The sequence below is a fragment of the Hesperophylax consimilis genome, chromosome 26 (genome assembly GCF_061612785.1).
Source record: "Hesperophylax consimilis isolate HC1 chromosome 26, BYU_Hcon_1.0, whole genome shotgun sequence".
NCBI lineage: Eukaryota > Metazoa > Arthropoda > Insecta > Trichoptera > Limnephilidae > Hesperophylax > Hesperophylax consimilis.
The window spans coordinates 12,773,816-12,801,749 of record NC_142861.1 but is presented as its reverse complement, the minus strand read 5'-3'; the positions used below and the strand labels follow the sequence as shown (position 1 = coordinate 12,801,749).

The following is a 27,934-nucleotide window of genomic DNA, read 5'->3' as shown; positions in this document are numbered from 1 at the left end:
TTCATAATAATCATAATGTTACCATAAGAATGGAAAATAATTCATTAAAAAGATTCCATGTTAACAGAATTAAGCCATATCGCGCTTTCTCTCCTGTTCCAGGTCCTTCAAGACTATTTTAATTCTTTCCCAAGACGTCCAACCAATAACCACTGGAAATGAACTCTTCTTCGATCAAATTGGAAAATTAAAAGTTTATAATGATGATTGGAAAGTTATTACCTACTTAAATATTAGTACCTTCCCTAGACAAATACGAATTTTAGAAGATAATTATGCGGTATTTAAACAAAGTTATTTTATTTTAATTATTAGATAATTATGCCTTAACTAAAAGCACATGTTCCAAATATTTATCATACGTACCTAACGACAATTGCAAAGATCTTTTAAAACCTGTTTTTAATACTATTAAAAAATGTAAAACTAAATATGAATCAATTACACACCTCGTTTCCAACCAACGCACAAAACGCGGTTTAATCGATGGTGTTGGAAAAATATTTAAAGCTGTTTTCGGAACCCTCGACTCCGAAGATGCGCAATATTATGACGATGCGATTGAACGCGTCATGTCAGATGACAAACATATTTATAATCTGATGAAAGAACAATTACAAGTCACTAAATCGACTCTCATAAATTTCAATTCTACCCTTACTAAACTTAACTATGACGAATATACTATGAATAAAAATAAATAACCATTTTAAGGAAGACCACGATAAAATGAATATGCAAGAAATTAAAAATATACTTATCTCGCAAACAAGCTCTTTATTCGAAACAACCGAATATTTTTATGAACAAATTGATTCCTTAATCAATGCTATTTTATTTTCTAAACAAGGAATTTTACATCCAGACATAATTACTCCTCAACAACTTTACTTCGAACTAAACTCTAATATTAAACATTTACCAAGCGGAAAAGAATTCCCCTTAAGTTTAAAACTCGAAAATATTCACTCTTTAATCGTTATATCAGATGTAATTGCCTATTATATTGATGATAAACTCATCTTCATAACAAAAATACCTTTAGTAACTTCGCAGGAATACAACCTATTTCATGTAGTTCCTCTACCTGTTCCAAATATTGATATCCCTAATACCTTCTCCTTAATTATTCCTAACCATAAATATTTAGCAATCACAAAGGACAAATCGTTTTATGTGTACCTTGATAATTTTAAGAATAATTGTAAAACTATTACCAATGAAAATTTTGTATGTAAGGATCTAGATGTGTTATCCACTCTCTCCGATCCAATATGCGAGACAATTTTATTGTCTGCTTATATTAATGAAATACCTAATGAATGTTTTAGTAGGATCATCAAAGGCAACATAATCTTATGGCAGCCTATAAAAAATAATAAATGGATTTTTACTTATTCTCATCCTTCTAAAATAACTATCGACTGTAAAGATAGAAATAATATTTTTGATATCAAACTATTCCATACTGGAATATTAACTTTAAATTCAAGTTGTAGAGCCTATGCAGGTCTCACACAATTAATTGCAAAAAGTAATCTCATCACAGAATATGTTAACCCTATTCCAACTTTAAACATTGTCGACGACAATTGCTGTAATATGAAAAAATATAATGAAACCTTAAATGAACTTGAACCGATAAATTTAATTAACTTGCAACACGATGACATTAATTTGGCATCTCATAAAATCGACCAATTCAATGAAGATCTTAAATCATATAATTCAAAGCCACTATTAAACATTCAACAAAATTTCAAATTGTTATCTATACATTATCTGCTATGCTAACTATTTTTATTGTTTACAAACTATTGAAATGTTGTAAATTCTTTAGAATAATTAATTCTTACTTTTTAAATAATGACGACGATAATAAATGTTGTGTCAGGATATATAATCAATGTAACAATCCTAGACGATCCACTACAAGGATCCAACCAAGTATGACATTCAGAAATTTAACAAATCTGGAAAACGAAGATGTACCTCTTCAAGATCTATCTTCAAGTGAAAATAATTTGAAGTATAATTACAGCAACTAAACTTAAAAAACCGTTGCTTTCATTTTAAGGGGGGAGATATGTTATAATCCCAGCCTATGCTATAAATCTAAGTAATTAAAATCAACCTTTATTTCTTTCTACATCTTAATATTACTGTTAATCTTAGCCGGTGCCCCAAAAGTAAGCTATAATGGCAAACATTCATTTCTTCGGCACTTTTAAAAGGAACCCTATTATTTTGGGAAACTAATCGATGATGCAATATTCAAATTAGTCACATGACCCTTTTTTGCATCTTAGGGATTAAAGTCCACAATGCTCTCACGGTCCCAGAGGCGTGGAATACTATATAAACAGGAACAAGCTGTTCCCCTACGTTCACAATTAACATCACTTGTGCTGCTTACACGCTGCACCTCTACGCATTATTGTCATTGTCATTTAATTAATGTACTTATCATTTAATTAAATAAATAAGTGTACTTCTATATAAATAAAGTAATTCAACTAAATCTATAAAGTTGTTATTGTGTGGAATCCATATATTCACCTCAAGATACTTACACACTGGAACTTGTATCACTCCAAGATACTTACACACTTACACCTGCAGATCTTACATACACATCCTCAGTGTCCAGATCTCTAAATTATACATCAACCACGAAGAGAACTTCTCGACAACCGCTCGCCGTACAGAGTTAAGTTTTTATTTACTGCGCCTCAACCGAGGGTCGTAGCAATACTATAATATTATTCCACATCCTTAATGTGCGACTGCTATAGTTAATATTAATGGATTTTCGGCGCCACCATACATTTAAAAACTAATGTTTTGTTTTGTTCAACACAGTGAAGAGATAAGGGTGATCGCTAATTTCTCTCATTGAACATGTGTGAGATTTAATGTATAATTTTGTCCAATAAATAGAGAAGTAACTGGTACAAACAGTCACTTCTCATCCGAGAGTACTCGGGAAAGTAATACTTGTTTAATTTAATGTTTTTCTACTGCCCCTGCAAAAACTCTCAGATCAAGGTGTCAATGTGTGCCGGTGCCCTATTGAATTTGCAGTATTTGTGCGGGCTTCACTAACTTGGTCCCGTACAGCACCCTTGAGGTTTTTACTAGTGCCGGGCCCCGTTTGGCTCAGGGCTGGCCCTGCATGGGAATGTGCCATAACATTCTACAGCGAACAAAATATTGACTAAGATTTTTCTTATTTTATTTTAGGTTACCGAATTCGCAGTGATTTAGTGGAGTGTCTTCCCAGCAAACTGTTACTCAAGTTTAAGGTTTTTTCATGCGAACTTTGTCAAATGGAATTTAAATCCATCTGTAAAGGTAAGTCAAAACCAATATTTTTTTAAATGTATTCCGCTTAAGATCTGTGAAGATCTTTTTTTTAAAGATGGTTTACATATGTATATAGTTTCCGTGAGCACTTAGGCCATAACCACGTTGCGCCATCTCCTATTTTACCTCATTTCCATTAACAGTAACCTTTGATAAAGTTCACCAGGATTGTCATTGGATATGTGGTTATGTCTATTATGACTAAAAAACTCTTTTTTTTTCTTCTTATTTGATCAGTTGGTAGAGCGGTGCCCCGGTAAGGTAAGGGTCCTGGGTTTGAGTCCTAGATGTGACCGTATCTTTTTCTGATTTTTCTGTTTCAAATTTTCGTTTAGGAATCGCTAATATTCTCTTCAATAATTAAATATTACAATTTGAAGTTTTACTCATTAGGTTATTTCAAAAAATAAAATATTTATCCTAGACTTGCAGAAAAAAGTCAATAGATGTCGCACATTAAAATAAAAATAATTTATATTAATATAAGACACTGTCCAGATTGCATTTAGTTCGGGTTGAATCTTGCGATCATATATAAAGAGCTGCCAATAAAAATGTGCAGTGAGAAAAATGAAGATAATGTCGGTAGTTCTTAATCGAAGTATAATACAGTTAAATATGACCGAAGGAGATGGGTCCCATTAGCTCAGTTGGTAAAGCTGTGCCCCGGCAAGGCAAGAGTCCTGCGTTCGAGTCCTGGATGATTCCTGATTTTCTGTTTCAAATTTTCGTTTAGGAATCGCTAATAATGTCTTCAAAAATTGAACATAAATATGTTATTGACAGACTAGGTAGGTAGTAATAAATTTAAATATGTGTATGTATTAATAATAACAGTTTGTGAATGTGGGAAGTTTTAATTGCAAGCAAATCATTGTACCTACACAGCACTTTTTCAGTGAAATTGATTCAGACAAAGGAAAAAGCAAATATCTTCATATAAACCGGTCCGGTCGGTGGCTGAGTTGGCATCGCGTTTGAGTCCCACCCAGGTGTAGTATGTTCAATTCCTCGGCTGGCTAAGTCCTCCATCACAAAACTTGCAACATTTTCCACTTACTGTGGTGGTAGTAGGAGATTTTCAAATATTGTCAATGGTTATTTGTAACCCGGGAATGTTTGCCTTTCTTTAAAAAAAAAGAACACTTGCTAATAGCTGTATATATTGTAATATGTTATGAAATATAAATATATAAAACCACTGGTTTCTTTCTTTTAATAATTATCTTTCAAAAGATATTCAATTTCATTGGCCTGTGGAGTTGAAAAGTCTTATGTAAATTGGTGACATGTGCTTACAAGGGCAAACTGTACACTGTACTTTAACTATAAATTGTCTGGCGCCTCGTAAAAAAACATTTCTTCAGTAACAAAAGGATTTAGGAATCACTTTTGACAGGCGCCTGATTTTTCGTTCTTGTATCGATTCGGTGTGCAACACTGCCAAGCAAATGCTACGTTTTGTAATCTGCAATGCAAAATACTTTTCTTACACGGCGGTCATAAAAATGCTTTACTTTACTCTGGTTCTCTGCATTCTCGAGAGTGGCTCGGTAATATGGGGAACCTTGGATGCCCTATACTCAGATGATATAGAAAAGGTGCAAAAAATGTTTATGCACCTCTGACTGATGCTGGAATACTAGGACTAGATCGTTTAGACGTAAAATTGCAATCTGCTCAATGGGCATATTTGCAATCCTGATGTTCTGGAACGTATTAAGTTTTATGTCCCCGATAACTTCACTTTTTATTTTTCCAAGAGGCAGGACCAACCTACTACCAATGATCATGTCTCTGGGGAGAATGACTACGCTATTAAACCACCTTTCTTCTGAGATTGATATTTTTCAGTCAAACCTCATTGAATTCAAAATTTGAATAAGTATTTTTTTTGTACCACGAAGCTGCATCGCAACTGTTATGATGATTGGATGTAATTGATTAATGTACTGGTATGTATGTTATTAATTGTAAATGTTGTGAAATGTTACTGAAATCACTGTTTTTCACAAGAAAATCTGATTACATTTCTAACAGTTCATTTCTTCAATGAATAAAAACTTAGCTCTGCTACTTTTGAACAGTTTAGATGTTTTTCATAAAATTTTAATCTTTCAGGATTTCAACATTACAAATCCATAGACCATATGAAGAAGATTCAGCAATGGATGGAGGAGTGGAGTACCTCCACTGGGTTTATTGTACCAGAAGCCTCCAAAATAAAACCGGTGAGTGCAAGAATAGATCTATTATACTAAAAACTTTTTACAGGTTGATTTTTTATACTTTTATTTCTTATCATCCTTTTCTAGTTGTACCAACGTAAAATAGCACAATAATGTCACCTGTTGCATGTTCATTTGATATTGTTGTCTTTAGTATTTTTAAATCTTCAATAAATATACACATTTTATTTACATCTTCTCTTTGTTATTGTTACTACATACTTGTTTATGTATATATTTTTTTACCATTTCTCATTTACTGTACCTGTGTTCTACATTTGTTATCTTCTCTATAGTATATATTACAGTTATTGTATAACTGTTTTATGGAGACCATGAAAAATAAATAAATAATTGAGCAAATATGATTTAAGATTTTCACGGCCAAAAGTATTTTTGCTATTTGTGTTTGGGGTGTTATGCCGTGTTGCGCTAACTCCTTCTTTATCCAACGTTTCGGACAGCATTGCAGTTTCCATCATCAGGGCAGATGTGTTATCTGGTAACACATCTGCCCTGATGATGGACACTGCAATGCTGTCCGAAACATTGGCTAAAGAAGGAGTTAGTGCAACACGGCATAACACCCCAAACACAAATAACAAAAATAATAATAATAATTGAGCCTTTATGCGGAAAAACAGCGCTATCGAAATAATTCTGTTTTTGAGCAGACCTATTTAAATTACGCGCCATATGTCTATCTATGTTCACAGCAATAATTGTTTTAAAATCTCAACCACAGATGGCAGTACAAGGCTTATAGTGATAGCCGGTAGCGCACTCTTTTTCCGTGCAACGGTAAAGTCCCTACAAGTCAGTCATTGCTTAATTGAAACTGCCGGTATGTGCGATCGGCTCCTGGCATATTTGTCACTATTACAAGTTTTATTTCTGCATTGTTTTCTTATTTGTTAATTTGGAGTAACATGTTTGGAATTTTTAAATTTTATGGAAATTTTTGATAGTAAAACGAAAAAAAATATTGATTGAAGTACAATAAAAAAGGTGTTGTTTTTTGTTTATTATACTGACTCAAAATTGGAAATACCTTATTACATATACACTTATTTGAATTTCAATGTATTTGACTCAATGTAAATTTTATTCTGCTCACTGCAGTCAAATTTATTTATTTATTTATATATACGCCTAAAAAGGCTTTTACATAGAAGTGATACATGATGCAGTACAATAAGAGAATATGTATTATACAGGAGATATTGACAGTAAATAGATGTAATCCATTTTAAAGAAGGTAAAAAATACACACTTGTAAAATTCTGATTACAAGTGTAATGAGAAAATGTTAAAAAATATGAAGCAATATTAGTAAAACGTAAGAGTAACATAAAGTAAAAAATAAATTACAACAACACTACATATAAGACAAAACATTAAAACTAATTTACCAACGCTACTCTAATTTGTAGGATTCAACAAAGTGTTGGTGTAGATTATGCTTAATTCTATATATGAATGAAATGTTTCTATAAATGAAATGTTTATCAGCCTCAGAACTCACTTTTTCACATAGCACTGTTTTTCCACATAAGGGCTCGATTATTAGCACCTTTAAACAAAGAAGTGGTGCTAAAACTTTTCCATTCTCGAAGATCCTTTGACCAGAATATTAATCTTATTTTGTAAGTATTTATTTATATCCGCTTCAAGCTAGTCTCACAGGGCCACTTGTGATGGTTTGAATAATCACATAAATAAACGATAAATAATAAACAAACGTGGTCCAAAAAAATTTTTGTCTAGACTAGCAACATGGGATAGATTGACAGGCGGGGCTTGGAGTAAACATGTTCCCACGGGAAGGAAGAAAGAGGGGATCGCAAGAGGCAGTCGGTTTTTGAACTTGGGTACGTTGACAGCTCCGAGAAATGAATACAAATCAGAAGTGATGTGTGAGATTACAGTTAATTAGTGAATTCAGATGGTGTTAAAAGTATTGTGGAATATTGAATTAAAGTGAAATATTATTGATCCGGTGTTTGTGTGAAGTGAAAGTGGTTGTACTCAGTGAGGATAGAAAATTGGATAATTTGTAGAGCGCCGTTTTGTGAAAAAAACCACCTCAGGGGCGCTAGGTGTTGTGCGATCGCGATTGTGTTATAAAGTTGTGTTGATTTAAGCGTGATTTCGTATACAGTTCGGACTAGATTGCTTGTTTTAAAAACATGGAAATAATAAGGATAATGATTGCGTTTAAAACAGAGTGAACGTATTTAAAGGCAGGAAGTGTCCGATCGGATTAAGGAAGAATTAACGATTGGCGAGATGGAGTTTTATCCACGGAGATCGTAAACCAGAGAATCAAACAAATCATAAAACTCGGGTTCGAATCCCAACAGAGATTAGGGAGGTACAATTGTATTTACAGAATTATTTAATTACCCTTTTATAGGCGTAGGGAGGGGACCAAAATTGAACAAATTACAAGGATTTCGCTAAAAGGAGAAAATGATTAATGTAATGGAATGCCGGTAAGGAGGAGACCGTAAAACTAAACTGATTTAGCTATGTAGTGTGTAACCAGGTAAGTTTCACACTAGGATTTGGAGGAGACTAACAGGGTGAGTTTTTATATTATTTATTAAATTCCAGAAGACCCTTTAAAGGACGGATACAGTATCCAAGTTTACAACCCCTGTCGTCCAAATAATTTTTCAAAAGGGAATGTGTCAATCAGACTATCTACCAGCTGAAAAAGGGAGACGGGCCAATGACCTTTTCATATATAGGCCGAGGCGCGGTGTACAGTCAGTCGAAAGGGAAGTTTTCTAGCGTATGACCGCCCGAATAGAAAGCGATCGGATGCAACCAGACAGAACAAAAATGAATACTTTTCATCTATTGTTTGACTTTCTAATTTACAAATTGGGATGCACAAAAACAAATCTAGAGTCAAAAGAGGGAGGTGGTAATCTCCGAAATAAAACTACCATCCGAACAACTTTTCTCAACAGGTTCCTTTCGAGAGGTAGGCATCCTCTTTAAATTAAATGCCAAAAATCAAACCAATTGTCCGTTTATACCTACCTGAGAGGATAGGTATTCAATAGAAGTTACCCATACCTAATACACGAGGATGCTAGTAACCTCATAAAATAATTACTGGAACCAAATATTAAAATACAGACAGTCCTCATCCTAAATTTGGCATTTCGAGTAAACCTTGCATATATTTCACATGATAATTGGCTGAATGGGTAGGCACACAACCTATCGATAAAAGCAGGCTAAATGTCGACAAGATCGTCGTGTGTTATCTATGTTATTGACCTAGAAAGGGATGTAAATTCCCGACGACGAGGAAGTTACAACGTTTTCTGGAGGTGGCGCGTAACTTAGGACCTTACGTGTCACATTTTCGCGACTAGATTCGTGACAAGGGATGTCATGGTTTTCCCCTTCTACACTCAGTAAAGTAGATTATCCTGGAGGTGTATGAGGTTGGGGCAATTCTGAAATTGGTGAGGAGACCTGGCTTTCTTTATTCTGGCGTGACGGTTGCCGATTTGGAACAAGGGGAGACCCGGCCGGTTGCGATATCCAGACACGCAGATATCGATCGCCTTGTTCAAATTACCATCCATCGGTTTTGTTTGGTAAAGAGGAGGAGCCAATCTTAGCTTGAACAAATGCATTTCCTTTCCTCTCCTTCCCCTCCCAAAATATATACATGGATGGCGCCGACAACTAACACCATAAATTTATCGTATGTATATCACATATATAAAATCTAACACTTTATTATATTCACATTACCCTACGATAGATAGAATCGCGTAGCTAGGGGGGGGGAGCAGGCGACTTAGAAGATAAGGTTTATAAAATGGCTTTAAAACACAGCGGTAATGGATTCAACTCACTCTATCTCAAAAGAACCAAGGGATACCACACATACATAGATAACTAGGTTTCTGAACCGAGAAACAAAAAACCAACACAACGTTCGGTGAAGCCTTTTTATACTGAACCGTCACGTGAAATGATTACGTTCAAGATCGTAAAACACGTAGACAAACTAGGGTGCGCACACTTGAAGGAATGCGTAATAAAGAGAGGAGCAAAAGCTTGTACAGACGACAGGGAGGATATTCCTACCCTGGATATATACATAATCAAAGCCTTATGGAAAAGTTACCTATGGGACTTGAAGAAAATTTATCGTAGAAAGAAGAGAAGGAAAAGTTTGAAAAGTGCAGATCATTACACACTGTACTCTCATAATATATGGTGGAACAGGCCAACCCCACATAACAGATCATGAGAGTAAAGTGCTTATGTGAGACTAGCATTAAGCTTTATGATTTCTTTAACGTATTTATTTACAGGAATATAATATCTGCAACAAGACGTTCACTTCTCCGGAAATGGCAAAATATCACTACACCACCGGACATGACCACAACTTGTAAGTGTTTGTGATCTTCACTTTACACATATTGTATTAACTCGTAGATTATTAACCTTTTGAATACGGCCGTATTAACAGTTAATACATTTAGGACGAGTTGTTTCACGGAATTTGAACAAATCATTAAATTTCATAGATGATTTTTAAGTTCTGTTATTATTTCAGTTTTGTAAAGTTCCTGGCCTATAATGATATAATAATAGAACTTGAATAGAACCTTCACAGCTATCAGCTGGATATCAGCATTGATACGATGAAAAAAATTATGATATTTTTAAGAATAAACTTAACTTTACCTCAAATTAATCTGGTTATAATATTGTATGCATTTGAAAAAAAATCAGTGTTGTAAATATATGTACGGAATTCTATTTTAATTTAAATTTTCTGTAAATTTAATTTTTCTATAATTAGCATATAGGCATCTGTTATTCTGTACACCTATGTTCATAATTTGAATTTTTATATGTATGGTAGTATTCCCGAAATTATTTAATGTAATTAACTCAAGATGATACTAACCCTAAACACGAGTTATTCTCAATAAGGGAGGTATTAATTAAAATCAAGAAACATATGTTATATATTAACCTTTATGCAGATCATTTGAAATAACATATTGTTGAACCCTTTATCTGCTGTACACTTACATTATCTAATAAACCCTTATGAAAAAAAAACAACAATAATAAGCATTAAATTTATGTCAATTGTAATTGGCAATTATTGTTTTATTTACAGAATTGTTATAGAAGGCAAAAAACAGACCCAGAATCTCCCCCTTCTCATTGCTCCGGAAGGAACACATAAACTGTAAGATATTTTCATAAAATAAACAAACTTTTTTTTGCCCAACTGGACCAGGATTAATATTTTAGCTTTAACCGTGTTAAGCTAAAATGGAGTCCCTGAGATCCCCTGAATGGAGTTTATTATAGTGAAGTACAATTGAGGTGAAATAACATAAGACTTAGCGAAATACAATGTTATTATTATTATTAATATTTAAACTTAAGCTAATGTGTATTATGTTATAACATTAAATGGTAGAACCTACAGACAAGCTGATTGTCACAGCTTTGTGGGACTACCCATATCTTATATTGTATTAAATGTAATTATATTAAATTTAATAAAAAAATTAAAAAAAAAATTAAAAAAAAATTGACAACTCTGTAAAATTATGGCATTTTAAAAATAGAGGCATTTATAGTGCCCCTGACGAGATTTCCACAAAAAATATTATTATTATTAATAATAAATTATTGGTCTTGCTGAAATTGATGCTTGAATTATAATAGAGAAACAAAAGCTTCTAATAGAGGAGTAGTATAAATCGTTGACTTACAACTAACATCCAATAACTGCATTTTAAGACGCCTTGTTTCAACCGAAAGTGGATTTTTATTTTTTTACAGGCTTGTCTCAATGCAAACTGGATTTTACTTAGGGATTAGTTCCATTCAGTGTGAAATTCTAAGGACGGGTTGTTTCGGAGAATCTGAACAATTCATCAAATTTCAACGATCATTTTCAAGTTCTGTGAAAGATTTTTTCAAGTTCTGTTTTTATTTCAGTTTTGTCAAGCAACTAGCCTACAATGATATAAAAACAGAACTTGAATAAGTCTTTCACAGAACCCGAAAATGAACGTTGAAATTTGATGAATTGTTCAAATTCTCCGAAACAACCCGTCCTTAGTCTATAAGTAATGATGACTTTTTATTTATTTTCAGATCAATTCTTTTACAACGTGAGAGTTTAGAAATGCATACACCCCACAAAATACATACTGAATACATACTAGTCCAAAAACCACCGGTTATAAAATCCCTCGTGCTAAAACCTCCGCTCTTAATCCCAACGGTTAAAAAACCCCCAGTTCTAAACCCCGCAGTCAAAGGTCGCCCAGCAAAAGTAGAATCAGAAATAGCGACAGAATTCAAGTGCGACCTGTGTAATGTAAGTACTGACATTATTTGATAACTCCTCTGTTTTTGTAATAAACACCTATTATCTAATTTATTTATAACTAGCTGTACCCCGCCATTCGTTGCTGTGGCTTGGCCTGTCTGTGCAGATAGAGAAACAATAGCACGTATTGCGTTTACGACCAACAGAAGGAGCTGTTTTTAAAAAAATGTATGTTTTTACCTGTCACAGGTGACATCTATATAGTATAGGTATATAAAAACACATGTGTATTTGAATGCAACATTGTGTCAAAATTTGAAAGCAATCGGAAGAACTTTTGGAGTTTTAAGATTTTGAACTAACGAACACTTATTTATATATCTTTCACAACATGACGCTTAACTTGGGGATGCAAAATTCAACTAGATTGATTCGAATTCAATGGCCGATTCTAGTTTGTAGGTAACAAGATTTTGAGTGCAATGACAAAGTTGCGAGAGCCACAAAGGCAATTTAAGATCGACGACGACAATACATATTACAATTGTGTTGAAATAACTTACCATCTTACTCAGCATTATATAGTATATTTCGAAGGCTTTTTTCTTGCTTAAAGTAGGTAGAACTACACCAAGGAAAGGAGAGGAACAACGGAAATGGCAATATTCTAGACAGGTTTTTGGGATATGGAATAAATCCCATAGCTGTTTCAATATCAAACAATATACATAGTATCAGAGATGTGCTTTATTTCAAATAAATCCATTTCAAATGGAAATGCAAAATGCAAAATGGGTATTTTCCATTTTGCATTTTAAATGCTTTTTTAAAAACCATTTTGCATTTTAAATGCTTTTCTCAAACATTTTGTATATGCAGACGATACGGCGCTCGTAATATCGCACGAAGATCTGGTTACTGCAATGAACCTTATGCAACATGATTTTATTGCCCTACTGAAATGGTCGCATGATGCAGGCCTCTTTATAAACGCCAAAAAAACTAAAATTATGCACATCAGATCTCCACACGCTAGATGTAATATAATTCCTTCATTATATACACACACATTTGACTGCATACATAAAAATGTTGCACAGCCCTGTTCATGTGAAACCATTGATTTTGTCAAAAGTTATGTATATTTGGGTGTTACTATTGACTGCTACATGAAATGGGATGTACAAATTGCTAATGTTTGTAAACGTCTACGAGCTATTGTGGGTAGGATTTATAAAATAAAATATTTCGTGCCTATAAGTACTTTAAAGTTAATCTACTTATCTCTGGCTGAATCCACTATACGTTATGGAATTACTTCTTGGGGACATTCTTGTAAAACTAATATAAGCTATATACAAACATTACAAAACTCCATTATAAAATTGTTAATCCATAAATATGACAATCAACACAGAAGTAACATTAAATTAATATACAAGTCTCTGAATATTTTACCTGTCAGAGGATTATTGTTTTATAATATTGTAAGTCAACATGTTATATTGTCTGATTCATTGTATAGGGAAAGAGTTTGCCATAAACATAACACAAGATACACTCAAAATGAAGGACTGGTAGTTCCGAAATGTACTAATAAATATGGTGAAAGAACTTTAAACTATATAGTACCCAAAATGTTTAACTTATTACCAATGACAATTAAAAATAATAACATGTATACTGCCAATGTTAAATATAATCTAAGGAAATGGTTATTGGATAATAATGATCTATACTGATGCCCCTGAAATGGAATTCATATTCTTAGAAAATGGAAAAACAATTATTTTGTAATACCTGACTACCTACCTCTATTTATGAAACTATTGATGTACTTGTTGATAATACTAATTTGTTCATACATTTATTTTTACTTGCTTATTTTATAAGGCTTTTATGTTTTATGTTGATAATACTAATTTGTTCATACATTTATTTTTACTTGCTTATTATATAAGGCTTTTATGCTGCTATTTAAACTTTTCTGCAATGTAACCAATTTATGTAATTATGTATCGTTCAAATTGTATCTTATGAATGTATAAATGTTGTCTCTATGTCCCTGCTGACAAACTACATAAGTAGTTTAGCGGGTTTAATTGTGAATAAAAAAAAAAAAAAAAAAAATGCATTTTCCATTTTAAATGCTTTTTTGCAACATTCTTCCTACTATCTCCACTCATCTTTTTTTCATAAGCCCCAAATATCAGTCGGTCCTCAACCTCGCTATGAGAGATAATTTACATTTGTCAAGTTGCTCCCTGGTAGGAGCCCTGGTAATTGAGTGATACCACTACAAAAAATACTGATTCAAAAACTGAACATGGGGCCATGACGCTGTAATATTAAATGTTAGATAGCAGTTTCTATGTTTTTACGTTGGGAACATTAGTCCTGCGCAAATTTTTTGTGGTTTCATAATCTGTAGTCGTGGTGTTTTTGGATTTACCATCATGTAATATGTTTGTTCTACATTGATGTCCATTATTAAATGACAAAATTGTTTAAAAATTCTATAATTATTTTAATTGTTTGACCTGAGAAACCATTTTGCATTTTCGATGCATTTTGAAAATAGGTATTTTGCATTTTGCATTTGAAATGCTTTTCTAAAAACCATTTTGCATTTTCAAATGGAAAAGTTTTGACCCATTTCCATTTTGCATTTCAAATGGTTTTGGGTACCCATTTTGCACATCTCTGCATAGTATACTTGCAGCACATTCTAGAGTGGTAAATACTCTCTTATTAATTACATTTCCATTAGTGAAGTGCTTTGCCTGTCTCATTATGAACTCCTGTGTTGAGAACAGGCGCAGTTTATAACATAAGCTGTTAACAAAACGAAAATTACATTTAAAATAAAACACAATCGCCAACATACCAAAGAAATGCATACTTATAAATATGTTTTAATAAAATCGTTGATATTTGGTCTATCTTGGCTGATGATCTCACTTGGTGTCTGATTTATATTTCAAATAATTTGTGTTATCTCATTAAACAGTGGAAAAGCATTGTTACCAAATATCTAGATATTGTCAAAAATATTTCTGCATTTGAATATGTATGCTAGTATGTATTTGTGCATAACGTATCCTAATGCCCAAACAAAACACAGATTCTCCTAAAGATTTCAACTGCTTGTGGTCGGTAGTTATAGAATAATCTTTATAGTTGAAAAGTTGTTTGAAATGGCTTTAGCTGTGTTTGGTGATCAATCAGATCTGAATAGCTAGGCGTATCCCCACCTTTCTCTTCCCCTCCCCATACCCTTCAGCCTCACATAATATCACTTTCTCCGGTTAGCAGTGAGTGACAGCTCTATGTGAAGAAACAGCCAATTATAGAAACAACCATTTTGGCAATTTCCGTGGTTAATGGAATCTTAAATACCCCAGTAAGAATTTGCGCATTCAAAGGCAATGCACATATGTGCATTGCCTTTGAATGAAAGGAAGGAACGTGTGGTATGGATATCCATACCACACGTTCCTTCCTTTCATCAAAAAGACCCTCCACACAGCATCCCCAGTAAGAATTTGCTTATTCAAAGGCAATGCACATATGTGCATTGCCTTTGAATGAAAGGAAGGAATGTGTGGTATGGATATCCATACCACACGTTCCTTCCTTTCATCAAAAAGACCCTCCACACAGCATCCCCAAAGATGACATTGACCTTGAGGGAAATTACTTTCCTTGGGGCTTTATGCGGAATAAAATTTTGTAATTGATGAGTTCATGGCAAGTCCACAATATGGCTCTGCCGGCCAGTCACCTAGTCACTGTGATACTGATAGTTTGAGGGTCTTTATAAAATTGATTGTCCAACTATTGTAAGGAACATTGATGAAATAGTTATTTGTTTATTTTATAGTTTTATAACAATATTTTCAGATTTCATGCACCAATCAGGTCAACCTGCAGCAACATATTAATGGAAGGAAACACAACCAAATGAAAAAAAAAATTATGCTTACCGAAGAGTTGAGTAAGTCTGTATTATTACAGCCTTACTAATAAACATGTTTTGAATTACCTACATAAATGGTTGTTTATCAGTTGACAATTAATTAATTTTAAACACATTTATTAGTAAGGCTGATACTCTTTAACTGTGCATTTCTTCTTATAAACAAAACTTTTTACGATTGGGTTTTTTGAGCTTTCGCCACAATCAATGGACGATTAGTGCCATTTTGAATTTTTTACATTTGATCGGTCCCTGATATTTGCCAAGTTTTGGCCGGTTTTGGCATTTGTTCAGCTATCAATCTTGACAACTGATTAAATGTTTTCAGTCTTACTGGTGTTTGTAACAAACATGGATAATTGTATGCGTATACGAATGTACATACTTACTTTATATTTGAAACTTTGATTTATGTACAATATCAGGTGTTATTATTTGGATTTGATGAATCTTAGTATTAGCATTTGATTTTTTTTTTTGTATATAGTTTTTTTTTTTTTTTTTTAAACATACAACAAACAATGTTGCACTCCCATGAGTTATCAAACTCATTAAGGGATCGCCAATTGGTAGTTTTGAAATAGAAGAGTAAAAAAATAAAAATAAAAGAGTTTTGTACAGATAAATTAGACCCAACCCAACCCAATGTGCAGACACAATGTATGAAGAAAACATTTACAAAACATTTTACAGAAGCAACATGCAGACACAACATATGAAGAATCACTTTACAGATATGTCACAAAAAATTGTCTTATAAGACTTTTGAATTATTATAATCACTCATTTGATTTATGTACTGTTGGTGTCAAAAAGTTAAAAAAGTATCCTCAATGATGGACTATAGAAACGCATTAAAACAAAATCAGGAAAATACATTAAAAAGTACGGGCTCAAAAATAAACAGACCTAAAACAAGATGTTTTGCATTCAATTATCAAAGTTATGCTATTATTAATTTATTATGTTACACTTACGTACATAAACTGTCAATTTCCTCTGTAAAAGTCCGATAGGGCATTAATGAATAATAAATAAATAAAATGATGCCAAGAATTGACGGTTGAAAATTAAATATATCACTAATAATTGTAAATTTAATCATGGATCTAGTGTTACGGGTAAAGATATTAGAATATGAGGAGATATGCTGTCAAACATTTTTACTATGGGATCTAATGTCGCTGTTTTTGTTAACCAGTACTACTCGCGCCTTCGCTTACGCTAAAGTGTCTGCCCTTTCCGAACTAACACATGAAACATATCATTTTTGTTGCCACTAATACTAGACCAGATTCCCGTGCCGACAAGTTCCAACAACTTTCGTGATTAGCAATACATACAAATACAAAAAAATACAAACGGATAGGGATTGCAAGACACAAATCAATATGAATTCAATCAATTCATTTAAGATTAACTTTCATTTCATAAAAGTTCTCATTCTCAGAACAGATAATAAGGAATAAGTGTGATCTGAACTCTGGACGCTGATGTCGATTATTTCATACCTACAATTAGATAGCTAAATTTCTTCCATACAGTTTTTTTGGTTTTGTCCAATAATGTTAATCACAATAACACACGTAATATGTGTTTTATATAATAGGGTATGTTGTGAGGCTGAAGGTGGTGCGAAGGGGAAGGAGATGGGGGAGAAGAAGGTGGGGAGGTACCTGGCTAGTCAAATCTGGTCGCCGAACATAGCTAAATCCATTTCAAGCAACATTTCGATTCTGAATCATGGTCTTTCTCCAGGGCTATACTGAAAGTATCTACGAAATTGTTTCACAATTAATAATTTAACAATAATAAAAACAAGTATTTTGTGCATCACTGTGTGCTCTACCCGTGTTAGGGACTTTATTTTTCATTTTCTTATTTTGTCTTACTTTTTAATTTACTCTTTTAATACGCCCATTGGGCTTTTACATTGGGTAGATTTAAATGTTTACAATTTTGTACAGAAGGGTTATAAACAATTACTCAACTTACTTCTTAATACGCACAAATTATTTAAACACCACATTATTTCAACTGAATTACGGCGGGAGAGATAATAAAAGATGTATTAAGTTCCATTTTTCCTTTCATTTCAAGTTCATGGGGAAAAAAAAATCATAGGTAATAATATTTTGTATTCGAAAAGAAAAACATTGCCTTTTTTTCTTCTGCCATCAGTGTCCACAGCAATAATTATCAACAAAAACAATACATTTAAAGTTAGCGTGATGAAATATCGAAATTCGGTATTAAAAATGAAATTGCGTCCAATCACTAGCTTTGATGTACCGGCCATGATAGCTTCTCCGGCAGAGTGCGGCTGCTTACGCCAATAAATACTTTGAAAATTCATTTAAATATTGATATCGTATTTTAATTTTGTACTTACTGGTAAATTGATATTCCATTTGTTGTGAAGTTCACTTGGCGTGTCGCATTTTTATAAAGTTGCACTGAACAAGACGACATTTTGAATGAAACGAGGATGAAAAATTCTCCGTGACAACACAAACTCAACTAAATTGACGAATCCTTGGCGTATTAAAATCACGCTCAATATACCGTTATCGTGACTGTGATAGGACATACCTCACAGCATATCTCCTCATATTCTATAATATCTTTAGTTGCGGGGGTACATTCCAACCTAAGTGTTTTCAATAGTTATAATTTAGTTTTTCCATTATAAGTTTTGTGTTTGAAAAGAGTATACAATTTCATTGCATTCTTGAATTTTTTTTATGAATACAATAGAGATGCAACATTTCTGTTATAATACTTCAAATCGTTATTTTTTTTTTATTTTATGAATAAATAAAACCTAGTCAAGAATAAAGAAAGTAATATTAAAAATCTTTTATAATAATTTTGACTTAAAAATGTTGAATATTTTTTGCATTTTCATTTTTTAACATTGTCCAGATTTTATGAGTGTCCTCTAAAACTAATAAAAACACATGATTCTTTTTCAACAGATGCCCATATTATGAAGAAATATCATTATCCTGAAAAACGAAGTCAACTAACAATCAACTGCACTGAAGTTTATAATAAAAATAATCTTAAACAATTATCTTTGAAGGTTTCTGTGCCCCCGATACCTAAACAAGACGAGAATGCTATTGATAACCGAGATAGGAAAGAACAAAGTAAAAAACAAAGTAATAAACAAAGTAAAAAACAAAGTAAAAAACAAAGTAATAAACGAAGTAAAAAACGAAGTAATAAACAAAGTAAAAAACAAAGTAAAAAAATATTTGGTGATAAAGTAAAGAATAGGGATATTGTAGTATACTATGAGGATGAAGAAAAATGTGACGATAATAAAGAAGAAAATAATGATGCAGAGCACCATGAGGAAGAAAAAAATAGTAAAAAAGAAGCATTCGCTGATAAAAATACATCTGTGGTTAAAGAAAGATTCAGTGATAATGAAACATGCAAGAATAATGAATCCAGTGATATGGAAATATCCCGTGATAATGAAATATCCAGGAATAACGAATGTTCCAGTGATAAAGAAATAACCGGTGATAAAGAAATAACTAGTGATAAAGATATATCAGCTGATAAAGAAGCATCCGGAAATAAAGAAATATCCAGTGTTATAGAAATATCGAGTGATGAAGAAACATCTGATGATAAAGAAACATCTAATTATAGAGAAACATCTGATGACAAAGAAACGTCTGGTGATAAAGAAACATCTGATGATAAAGAAACATCTGATGATAAAGAAACATCTGATGATAAAGAAACATCTGATGATAAAAAAACATCCAATGATAAAGAAACATCCGATGATAAAGAAACATCCGATGATAAAGAAATATCCGATGATAAAGAAACATCCAAGAATAACGAATCATCCGGTGGTAGAGAATTGTGGAATAACGAATGTTCCAGTGATAAAGAAATAACTGGTGATAAAGAAATAACTAGTGATAAAGAAATATCCTGCCATAAAGAAGCATCCGGGAATAATGAAATATCCAGTGTTATAGAAATATCGAGTGATGAAGAAACATCTGATGATAAAGAAACATCTGATGATAAAGAAACATCAAATGATAAAGAAACATCTGATGATAGAGAAATATCTGATGACAAAGAAACATCTGGTGATAAGGAAACATCTGATGATAAAGAAACATCTGATGATAAAGAAACATCTGATGATAAAGAAACATCCGATGATAAAGAAACATCCAAGAATAACGAAACATCCGGTGGTAGAGAATTGTCCAGGAATAAAGAAAGTTCCAGAGATAAACATCCAATATCCAGGCATAATGAATGTTCCAGTGATAAAGAAATATCCGGTGGTAAAGAAACATCTGGAAATAATGAAAGATCCAGTTACAAAGTAATATCGAGTGATGCAGAGATATTCAGTGATAGAGAAATATCCGTTGCTAAAGAAAGATCTGGTGATGATGAAACATCCGGTGATTATGAAAGATCCAGTGATAAGAAAAGATTCAGTAATATAGAAAAATCTGGCGATAAACAAAGATATCGTAATATAACAAAATCCAACCGTAAAGAAAGATGTGGTGATAAAGAAACATCCAGGTATAAAGAAAGATCCCGGGATAAAATACGTTTTGGTGTTAACCATACAAACCGACACTCTTCTGACAAAAGTACTTCCTGTCAAAGACATGCTGAAAGGGATTACAAGGAGTTAAATTATAGGGACTATAGAGAAGGGAAATGCAGAGAACAAAGGTCAAAGGAGTTAGAAGAAGAAAGGGAGCGGCTCAGGGATCAGAGGTGGCTGTTGAGAAATCTTGCCCAAGTGCGAGGGAAACAGAAAAGAGAATATTCCCCCCAAGTACATTATGAGGATAAAGAAAAATATCGCGATAACAAAACAGGTGACTCAGTACGTCACGAGAAAGAAAAAAATAATAAAAAAGAAACACTCTGTGATAAAGAAATATCCAGAAATAAAGAAACATCCAATTATAATGAAAGATCCAGCGATACAAAAATGTTGAGTGATGTAGACGCATTCAGTGATATAGAAATAATCATTAATAAAGAAACATCCGGCGATGATGAAAGATCCAGTAATATAGAAAATTCTGGCAATAAAGAAAGATCTGGTGATATAGCAAGATCTGACCGTAAAGAAACATCCAGGCATAAAGAAAGCTCCCGTGATAAAGAACGGTTTGGTGAAAACCGTACACATCGACACTCTTCTGTCAAAAGTACTTCCTCTCTAAGACATGTTGAAAACGGAAACAAACATATCAAAGAGTGGAAATCTTCCACAGTAAACTGTAAGGACTACAAAGAAGGCAAACGCAGAGAACAGAGGTCAAAGGAATTGGAAGAAGAAAAGGACCGTCTCAGGGATCGGATGTCGATGGAGAAAAATCTTACTGAAATGCGAAAGAAACGGAAAAGAGAATGTTCCTCCGAAAAAGTAAATTTCAAGGACCTTGTCAAAAGAAGACCTTCTAAAAAAATTGATCTCAAAAAAATAATTGTAGAACGACCTTGTGAAATTATTTATCTTAAGGAATTCATTAACCAAGAACCTTCTGAAGTAATTCAACTCCTGGATTTTCTAAGAGAACAATCCCCTGAAGTGATTGAATGCGCAGACCACGTTGAAGAACAGCCTCCTGAGAAAATTAATTTCTGGGACCTTCTTTTACAGCAAACTGCTTCTCGTAGTGAACTTAAAAAGGTGCCAATCAATACAAGTAAAAAGTAATTAACAGGCTTGGTTTTTTTCAAAAGCCGTAATTTGCTTGTGCAACAAAATTACAGGAGACAGCAAAAACAGGTAATTTTGAAGTGATTTTTACATACAGTGATTTTTTTTTCAAATCGAAGTGCTTAAAAATTGTTACTTTTGGAATTGTGGTTTACTGAGAGTACTGTGTATACATTATATATTTAAATTTAGATAATCGAATAATATTAAAATTTTCAGGATCAAGGTTTTTCATCATCGCGGCTTGGATTTCCATTAACTCCCGGCTTAAAAGTACTTTTTAAATCGGCCTCCATAAAGTTAAGGGATACGCACTTGAAGGGGTTCGATTCTCACTGCAGCACACAAATATGCAGGAGGTAGGCTTTTTCCCGAGAGAAATTTATTTTGCATAAAAAAATTATAAACTCATAAAACACATTAAAGTACCAAAAATAAATAAGTGGCAAAAATAAATAAAGTGCCAAGTTCCAAAATACGAAAGTGTTATTTTGCAGAGGCCTTAAGAATTTATACATAGTAAGTAGCTTGTAAATTTTGTGCCACCAAATATTTAGTTTATGTTTTATTTTGGTTTCACTCATTTACCTATATACAGTCATACTTGGTTATAACGAGCACAAAGGGAGTGTACCTACCTACCTTCCTCTACTAATAATGTATTCGCAAATGTACAGTATATTTTCAAAATACGACTAAGTAGTACTTATTAAAAAAATACACTTCAATTAACCAAATTTATAATCAATGATTATTTTAAAATGAATCGATTTTTCGGTCGAATCGACCTTGTGGTCTACGCGGGTAATTTAAAAATGTCGCTAGAAGAAAGGTATTTTTCGCTCAAATAATCGCGTAGACCACAAGGTTCTCCTCGGCCGAACGACATATTCGTAAACAGGGAATTTTTATCTAAATTTTGACATCGATTTCATTTGTGTGGCCGATGAGATATTTTGCCGCATCTGGAGGATACCTACAATATCATTTGTTAGGTACTTCTCCCCACACAAAAGTTGGCCGAACGATTTTTTTTTTTCATAACAAATTTGCAATCAACTTTTGCCGTTAGTTTTGGTAATGTGGCACGTCGGATATTTTCATCCCAAAAATGACAGCGGAAGTCGTCGCTTTCCAGGACTCCTCCCGGGCCGAAATCTGGATGAATGCGTTTTTTTAACTAATCTTATTTGGGGTTAAAGCCCAGTACTAATTTGGTTTATGTGGCCTATGGGATGGAATTTTTACGGTCATCGCTTGGACTATAATGGGATTTAAAATTCCCGCCAGCCGCCGCTGTATGCCGGGCAGCTAACTTCAAGAATAATTCCTAATTATTCTGTTTTTTTTTTCAGACCCATTCAATTCATGTAAACAAAAATTGTGTTGACAAAATTATTTGCACAGTGTATCAGTGAATCGACCTCGTTATAACAGCCAACAATTTGCTCATTATAGCCGTGAACCCGCTATTGCCGTGATCGTTATAACTAAGTTCGACTGTATATATATATTTTTTTTTAAAATATAAACATGTAAGCTTTAAAACGTGACATTATAACATAATATACTTTAAATGTGAGTACAAATTATTATTTATTTTTTTTCCATTATTTCTGGCTTTAACCCTTCAAGGGTGTTCTTGGCCATCATTTAAAATTATTGAGAAATGAAAGGTGAATTTAAATATTAATTTTATTTAAATAGGCAAATTTCAAAATTATAATGAAAATTGGAGTCGAGTTCAGACTTAGAAGAGATGAATGGAGGGGAGGCAATTTTAGATAAGGCTTGATAGAAGAGAGGATATTTGTTTAGAGATGGACAACCAAAAAATATGTGATCTAAAGTTCCCACTTCTAGACCACAGAATGTACAATCTGGGGAGTCATCGACGTGAATTTTAAAAAGATGAGAAGGAACGGAACAATGTCCGATCCTCATTAGAATGAGTGAAGGAATCTTTTTTGGAAAAATGAGGGAATTGCTGAAACCACGGTTTTGATGGAATAGTCCTTTGTATTGAGGTATAGCAGGCTCCCTTGGATTGACTAGCAATGTGCCAATACTCCGACCAAACATTGCGGGATCTATCTTTGATGATGGAAAAAATGTCAGATAGGGGAATGTGGTTTACGAGGGTAACAACAGGGTTGGACGCTCCTTGTTTTGCCAAGGCATCCGCAATATCATTACCCATGATACCAACATGTCCAGGAATTCAAATCAGAGTTACAGTTTTACCAGAGCTTTGAATGGAGGCTATCATCTCTCGAATAAGGCATACAAAGTGATCATCAGGATGAAGAAGAGGACTGGATTTAAGTTTTTGGAGGGAACTGAGAGAGTCAGAGAGAACGAGGGAATGTTCAAAATTATTTTTGATTATATATTTGAGAGATTCTATTATTGCAATGCACCCTGCTGAAAATATTGAAATTGATTTGAAATTGAATGAAATATTCTGTCATTAGAATTATTGTGGTAAACGTTAATACCTATACCACAGTTAGGAGAGTCGGGAGATCCATCAGTAAATAAAAGAGAAAATTTGGGCCATTTAGATGAAATAATGTCATTGAACATATTATTGACAGTTCGGGCCGGGAGATTGGAATGACTTTTAAGGATTCCGATCCCTTCTAATATTGTTGGAGATAGGGTGATAGATCATTTTGGATGATGTGAAGCTCTGAAAGAGACTTAAAATTTTTACAGACGTCAGGAAGAGGTTTAGTTGAAGCTCTGATTGTAGATGAATGGGTTGAGTCAATGAACAACAAGACGCTGGGGATAACCTGATGACATTTAGAATTTAAACATTTAAGAACAAATTTGTCAGTAAATAGTTGACGCCTTAAATAAAGAGGAGGATCAGAACATTCTACTTGAAGGGAATTGATGGGTGACGATTGCATCGCTCCAGTAATAATTCGCAAAGATTTAGATTGAATTTTGTCTAATTTATCAAGTACATTTTTTGAGGCAGTACTAAAAAGTGGGCAGGCATAGTCAAGATGGCTTCGAATAAGTGCGTTGTAAAGCAACTTAATGCAAGTAGGGTGAGCTCCCTACCAAACGCCAGATAATGATCTGATGATATTTAATTTTTTTTCGCATTTAGTAACTAAATTATTAATATGAGAAGACCATTTAAGTTTCCTATCAAATGTTACTCCCAAAAATTTTACTTCAGAAGCGTTGGGGATTGGAGAATTTTTAAATAAAATTTGAACGGGAGAGTTTTTATGGCGGTTTGAGAAGGTGACACACTGAGTCTCTTGGATTGAAAGTTCAAAACCATTTAACGTGAGCCATGTGCAAAGGGCATTCATGGCTTCGTTAAGATATTTGACGGCGAGAGGGATGATTTTGGATGATACGAAGAAGCTATGTCATCTGCGAACTCAATAACTTTTACTTGTGTGGGAATAGTGACATGCATATCATATGTGTATATATTATACAGTAAGGGGAACAATATATCGCCTTGTGGTAAACCCTTCCAAATAGACCTACTTTGAGGAGAAATATCTGGAAGTTCAATGAAAATTTTTCTATATACAAATATATTAATAATAGATTGGACAAACATGGGGGGAAGGCTAAAGCCTAGAAGTTTTTTTTTCAGGATTGCGATGGAAACATTGTCAAAGGCGCCTTCTATATCTATAAAGACGGCAAGACAAACTTCCTATCAGTGCTGATGATGGCAAGGTTATCTTGAGTGGATTTTTTTTTCCTAAATCCAAATTGAGATGGAGAGAGAAGCTGTTTACTCTCGACAAAAAATTCTAATCGGTTTTTAATTAATTTTTCATAAAGTTTACTGAGGGTGGATGAGAGAGCGATTGGCCTGTAGTTGGATCCAGAATTTGGTGATTTGTTTGTTTTTAAAATAGGGATGATTATTTGACAACTCCAGTCATCAGGCATTATACCAGTCTGGAAGATTTTATTTAAGATGCTTAAGAAGTGGTTTAGAACATTATCATTACTATTTTTGATTATGCTGTAAGGTATACCATCTCTGCCTGGAGATGAGTCCTTGACTGTTGATAAACAATTTTTTAGCTCAATTAAGGTGAATGGAGAGTCTAGCCAATAATTAGACATAGGAGTATTATAGATGGGCATTATTTCATCTAAGTTAGGTACAGAAGGGGGGGCAATTTTGTCCAAGAATTCATCTATCCATTTAGAATGAGACGCTCAAGGAGATGGTGAACTGAAGGAGGATCGAAATCTTCGGATCATAGACCAAACTTCCGAAATTGGAGTGTTCGGAGATACTGAACTGCAGAAGTTGTACCACCCGGATCTTTTTTTTGACCTCAATACCCTTTTCGCATTGGGTTCAGCGTTTTTGTATATAAGATAGTTCTCCATAGTCATATTGTAACGATAGGAAAGAGATTTAGCTTTCCGAATTCTTACTACTTTGGAACATTCCTCATCCCACCAGGGAGTTGGAGGGAGTTTTTTGAGAGATTTAGTTTTAGGGGGAGGATTTGATTTATTTATTGCAGTTATGAGCATTGATTTGAAGTTATTATAATCATCTTTGACGGAAAATATATCGGTGGCGGGTGAATTTAGTAGGAACTTGTCCATATGAGAGTTAAATTCATCCCATTTGGTGTGTTTCGTTTTAATCTTTGTCGAAATATGAGACTTGTCCGATTGGAAAGAAGTTTGATAAGTAATGGTGATCGGGAAATGATCACTGGAGCAAGGGTCGGGGGACACCACCCACGAGGAGAGAGAAGCCAGACTAGTAGAACATATCGAGAGATCCACTGCACTGGGGTTTGTGCTGGGGCGTGAGATCCAAGTAGGAGATCCGTCATTCAAAAGGAAAAGGTTGGATTGATCTAGGAAATCCATCACACTTCGACCATCTCGGTCGGAGAAAGAAGAACCCCAGACGGGGGAATGGGCATTAAAATCGCCTAATATAAAGAAAGGAGGGCTTAGTTGACTTACAATTTGCAACCAAGTTTGTTTATTGAAGTGGGCTGTTGGGGGAAGATAGACTGAAATAAAGTATGTGTCCTTTATTTTAGCTGCAACCATTTGGAAGTCAGCATTGGGGGGTTTGATATTATTTATTGGGGAAAATGATATGGATTTTTTAATAAAAAGGGCAGCACCGCCTTCCGGGCGGTCGTCGCGGAGACAGGAATACCCTCCCACATTAAAGTGGGTGGATGGAGTAAACCAAGTCTCCGAGATAGCAGCCAAAGAAATAAAGTTGGAATTTAATAGTTAATTTAATTTTAATTTTATTTAATTAATTCAATCTTATACATATTGACCCAAATATAACATCTCCAGACTGCAATATAGATGCTGAAAAAAAATGGCAACATTTGAAATCACCACAGAGGACGAAATAGTTTCTATTATAACTGGTATGAAAGGAGGTTCTGCTCCGGGCTTTGATGCAATTACCGTTGATATTTTAAAAAACATTAAAAAACTAATTTCCAAACCATTAATGCATATAATAAATACAAGTTTTCAAAGCGGAGTATTCCCATCAGTTTACAAACAAACTACCATTACTCCAATATTTAAATCAGGTAATCCAGAAGAAGTAAACAATTACCGACCCATATCAGTCATCTCAAATATAGCAAAATATTTGAAAAAATAGTTTAAAAAAGAATGAGCCAATTTATAAAATGCAATGGTATAATTAATGAAAACCAGTTCGGTTTTATGGAAGGGAGAAGCACACAGGATGCAATTGCAAAATTGAGTAGCCTAGTATATAATTCTTTAGATAAATCATTAAAATGCCTTGGAATTTTCATAGATCTCAAAAAAGCGTTTGATAGCATATCACATGACAAACTTATAAGTAAATTAAGAAACATTGGATTAAATGGTACAGCTCTAGAATGGGTAAAAAGTTACCTTTCCAAATGACCTCAAGTCGTAAAAATTAACAATGTGTTTAGCTTGCCAAAAACGAGTCAATTCGGCATACCGCAAGGTACAGTTCTGGGTCCGTTACTGTTTATCATCTATGTTAATGACATATTCATACAAAAACTAAACGGGAAAATAATATTGTATGCTGATGACACTGTCATAATAATAGAAGGTACGGATTGGAATACTGTTAATAACTTGGCAAATGCTGATATTAATATACTGAAAAATTGGTTCGATAAAAATCTTCTCTCATTAAACACAGAAAAAACAAAATTTATCCCATTTTCAATCAATAAATTTAAATCAGAACCAGAGTTAAACATTATAATACACCA

General features: G+C 33.5%; 1 protein-coding gene across 2 annotated transcripts in view; it reads left to right on the top strand.

Moving 5' to 3' along the window:
• The window catches only part of LOC149411134 (uncharacterized), a 41,368-nt gene extending 18,132 nt beyond the window's left edge, over window positions 1-23,236 (top strand). For both annotated transcript variants that reach the window (XM_089647195.1, XM_089647194.1), the window contains 8 exons: window positions 3,244-3,354; window positions 5,488-5,597; window positions 9,944-10,023; window positions 10,768-10,839; window positions 11,763-11,988; window positions 15,844-15,937; window positions 18,898-21,725; window positions 21,876-23,236. In XM_089647195.1, coding sequence (XP_089503321.1) covers window positions 3,244-3,354; window positions 5,488-5,597; window positions 9,944-10,023; window positions 10,768-10,839; window positions 11,763-11,988; window positions 15,844-15,937; window positions 18,898-21,653 — 3,449 coding nt within the window. In that variant the 3' untranslated portion in view covers window positions 21,654-21,725; window positions 21,876-23,236. The remainder of the gene's footprint in view (window positions 1-3,243; window positions 3,355-5,487; window positions 5,598-9,943; window positions 10,024-10,767; window positions 10,840-11,762; window positions 11,989-15,843; window positions 15,938-18,897; window positions 21,726-21,875) is intronic.
• Window positions 23,237-27,934: the final 4,698 nt, after the last annotated feature.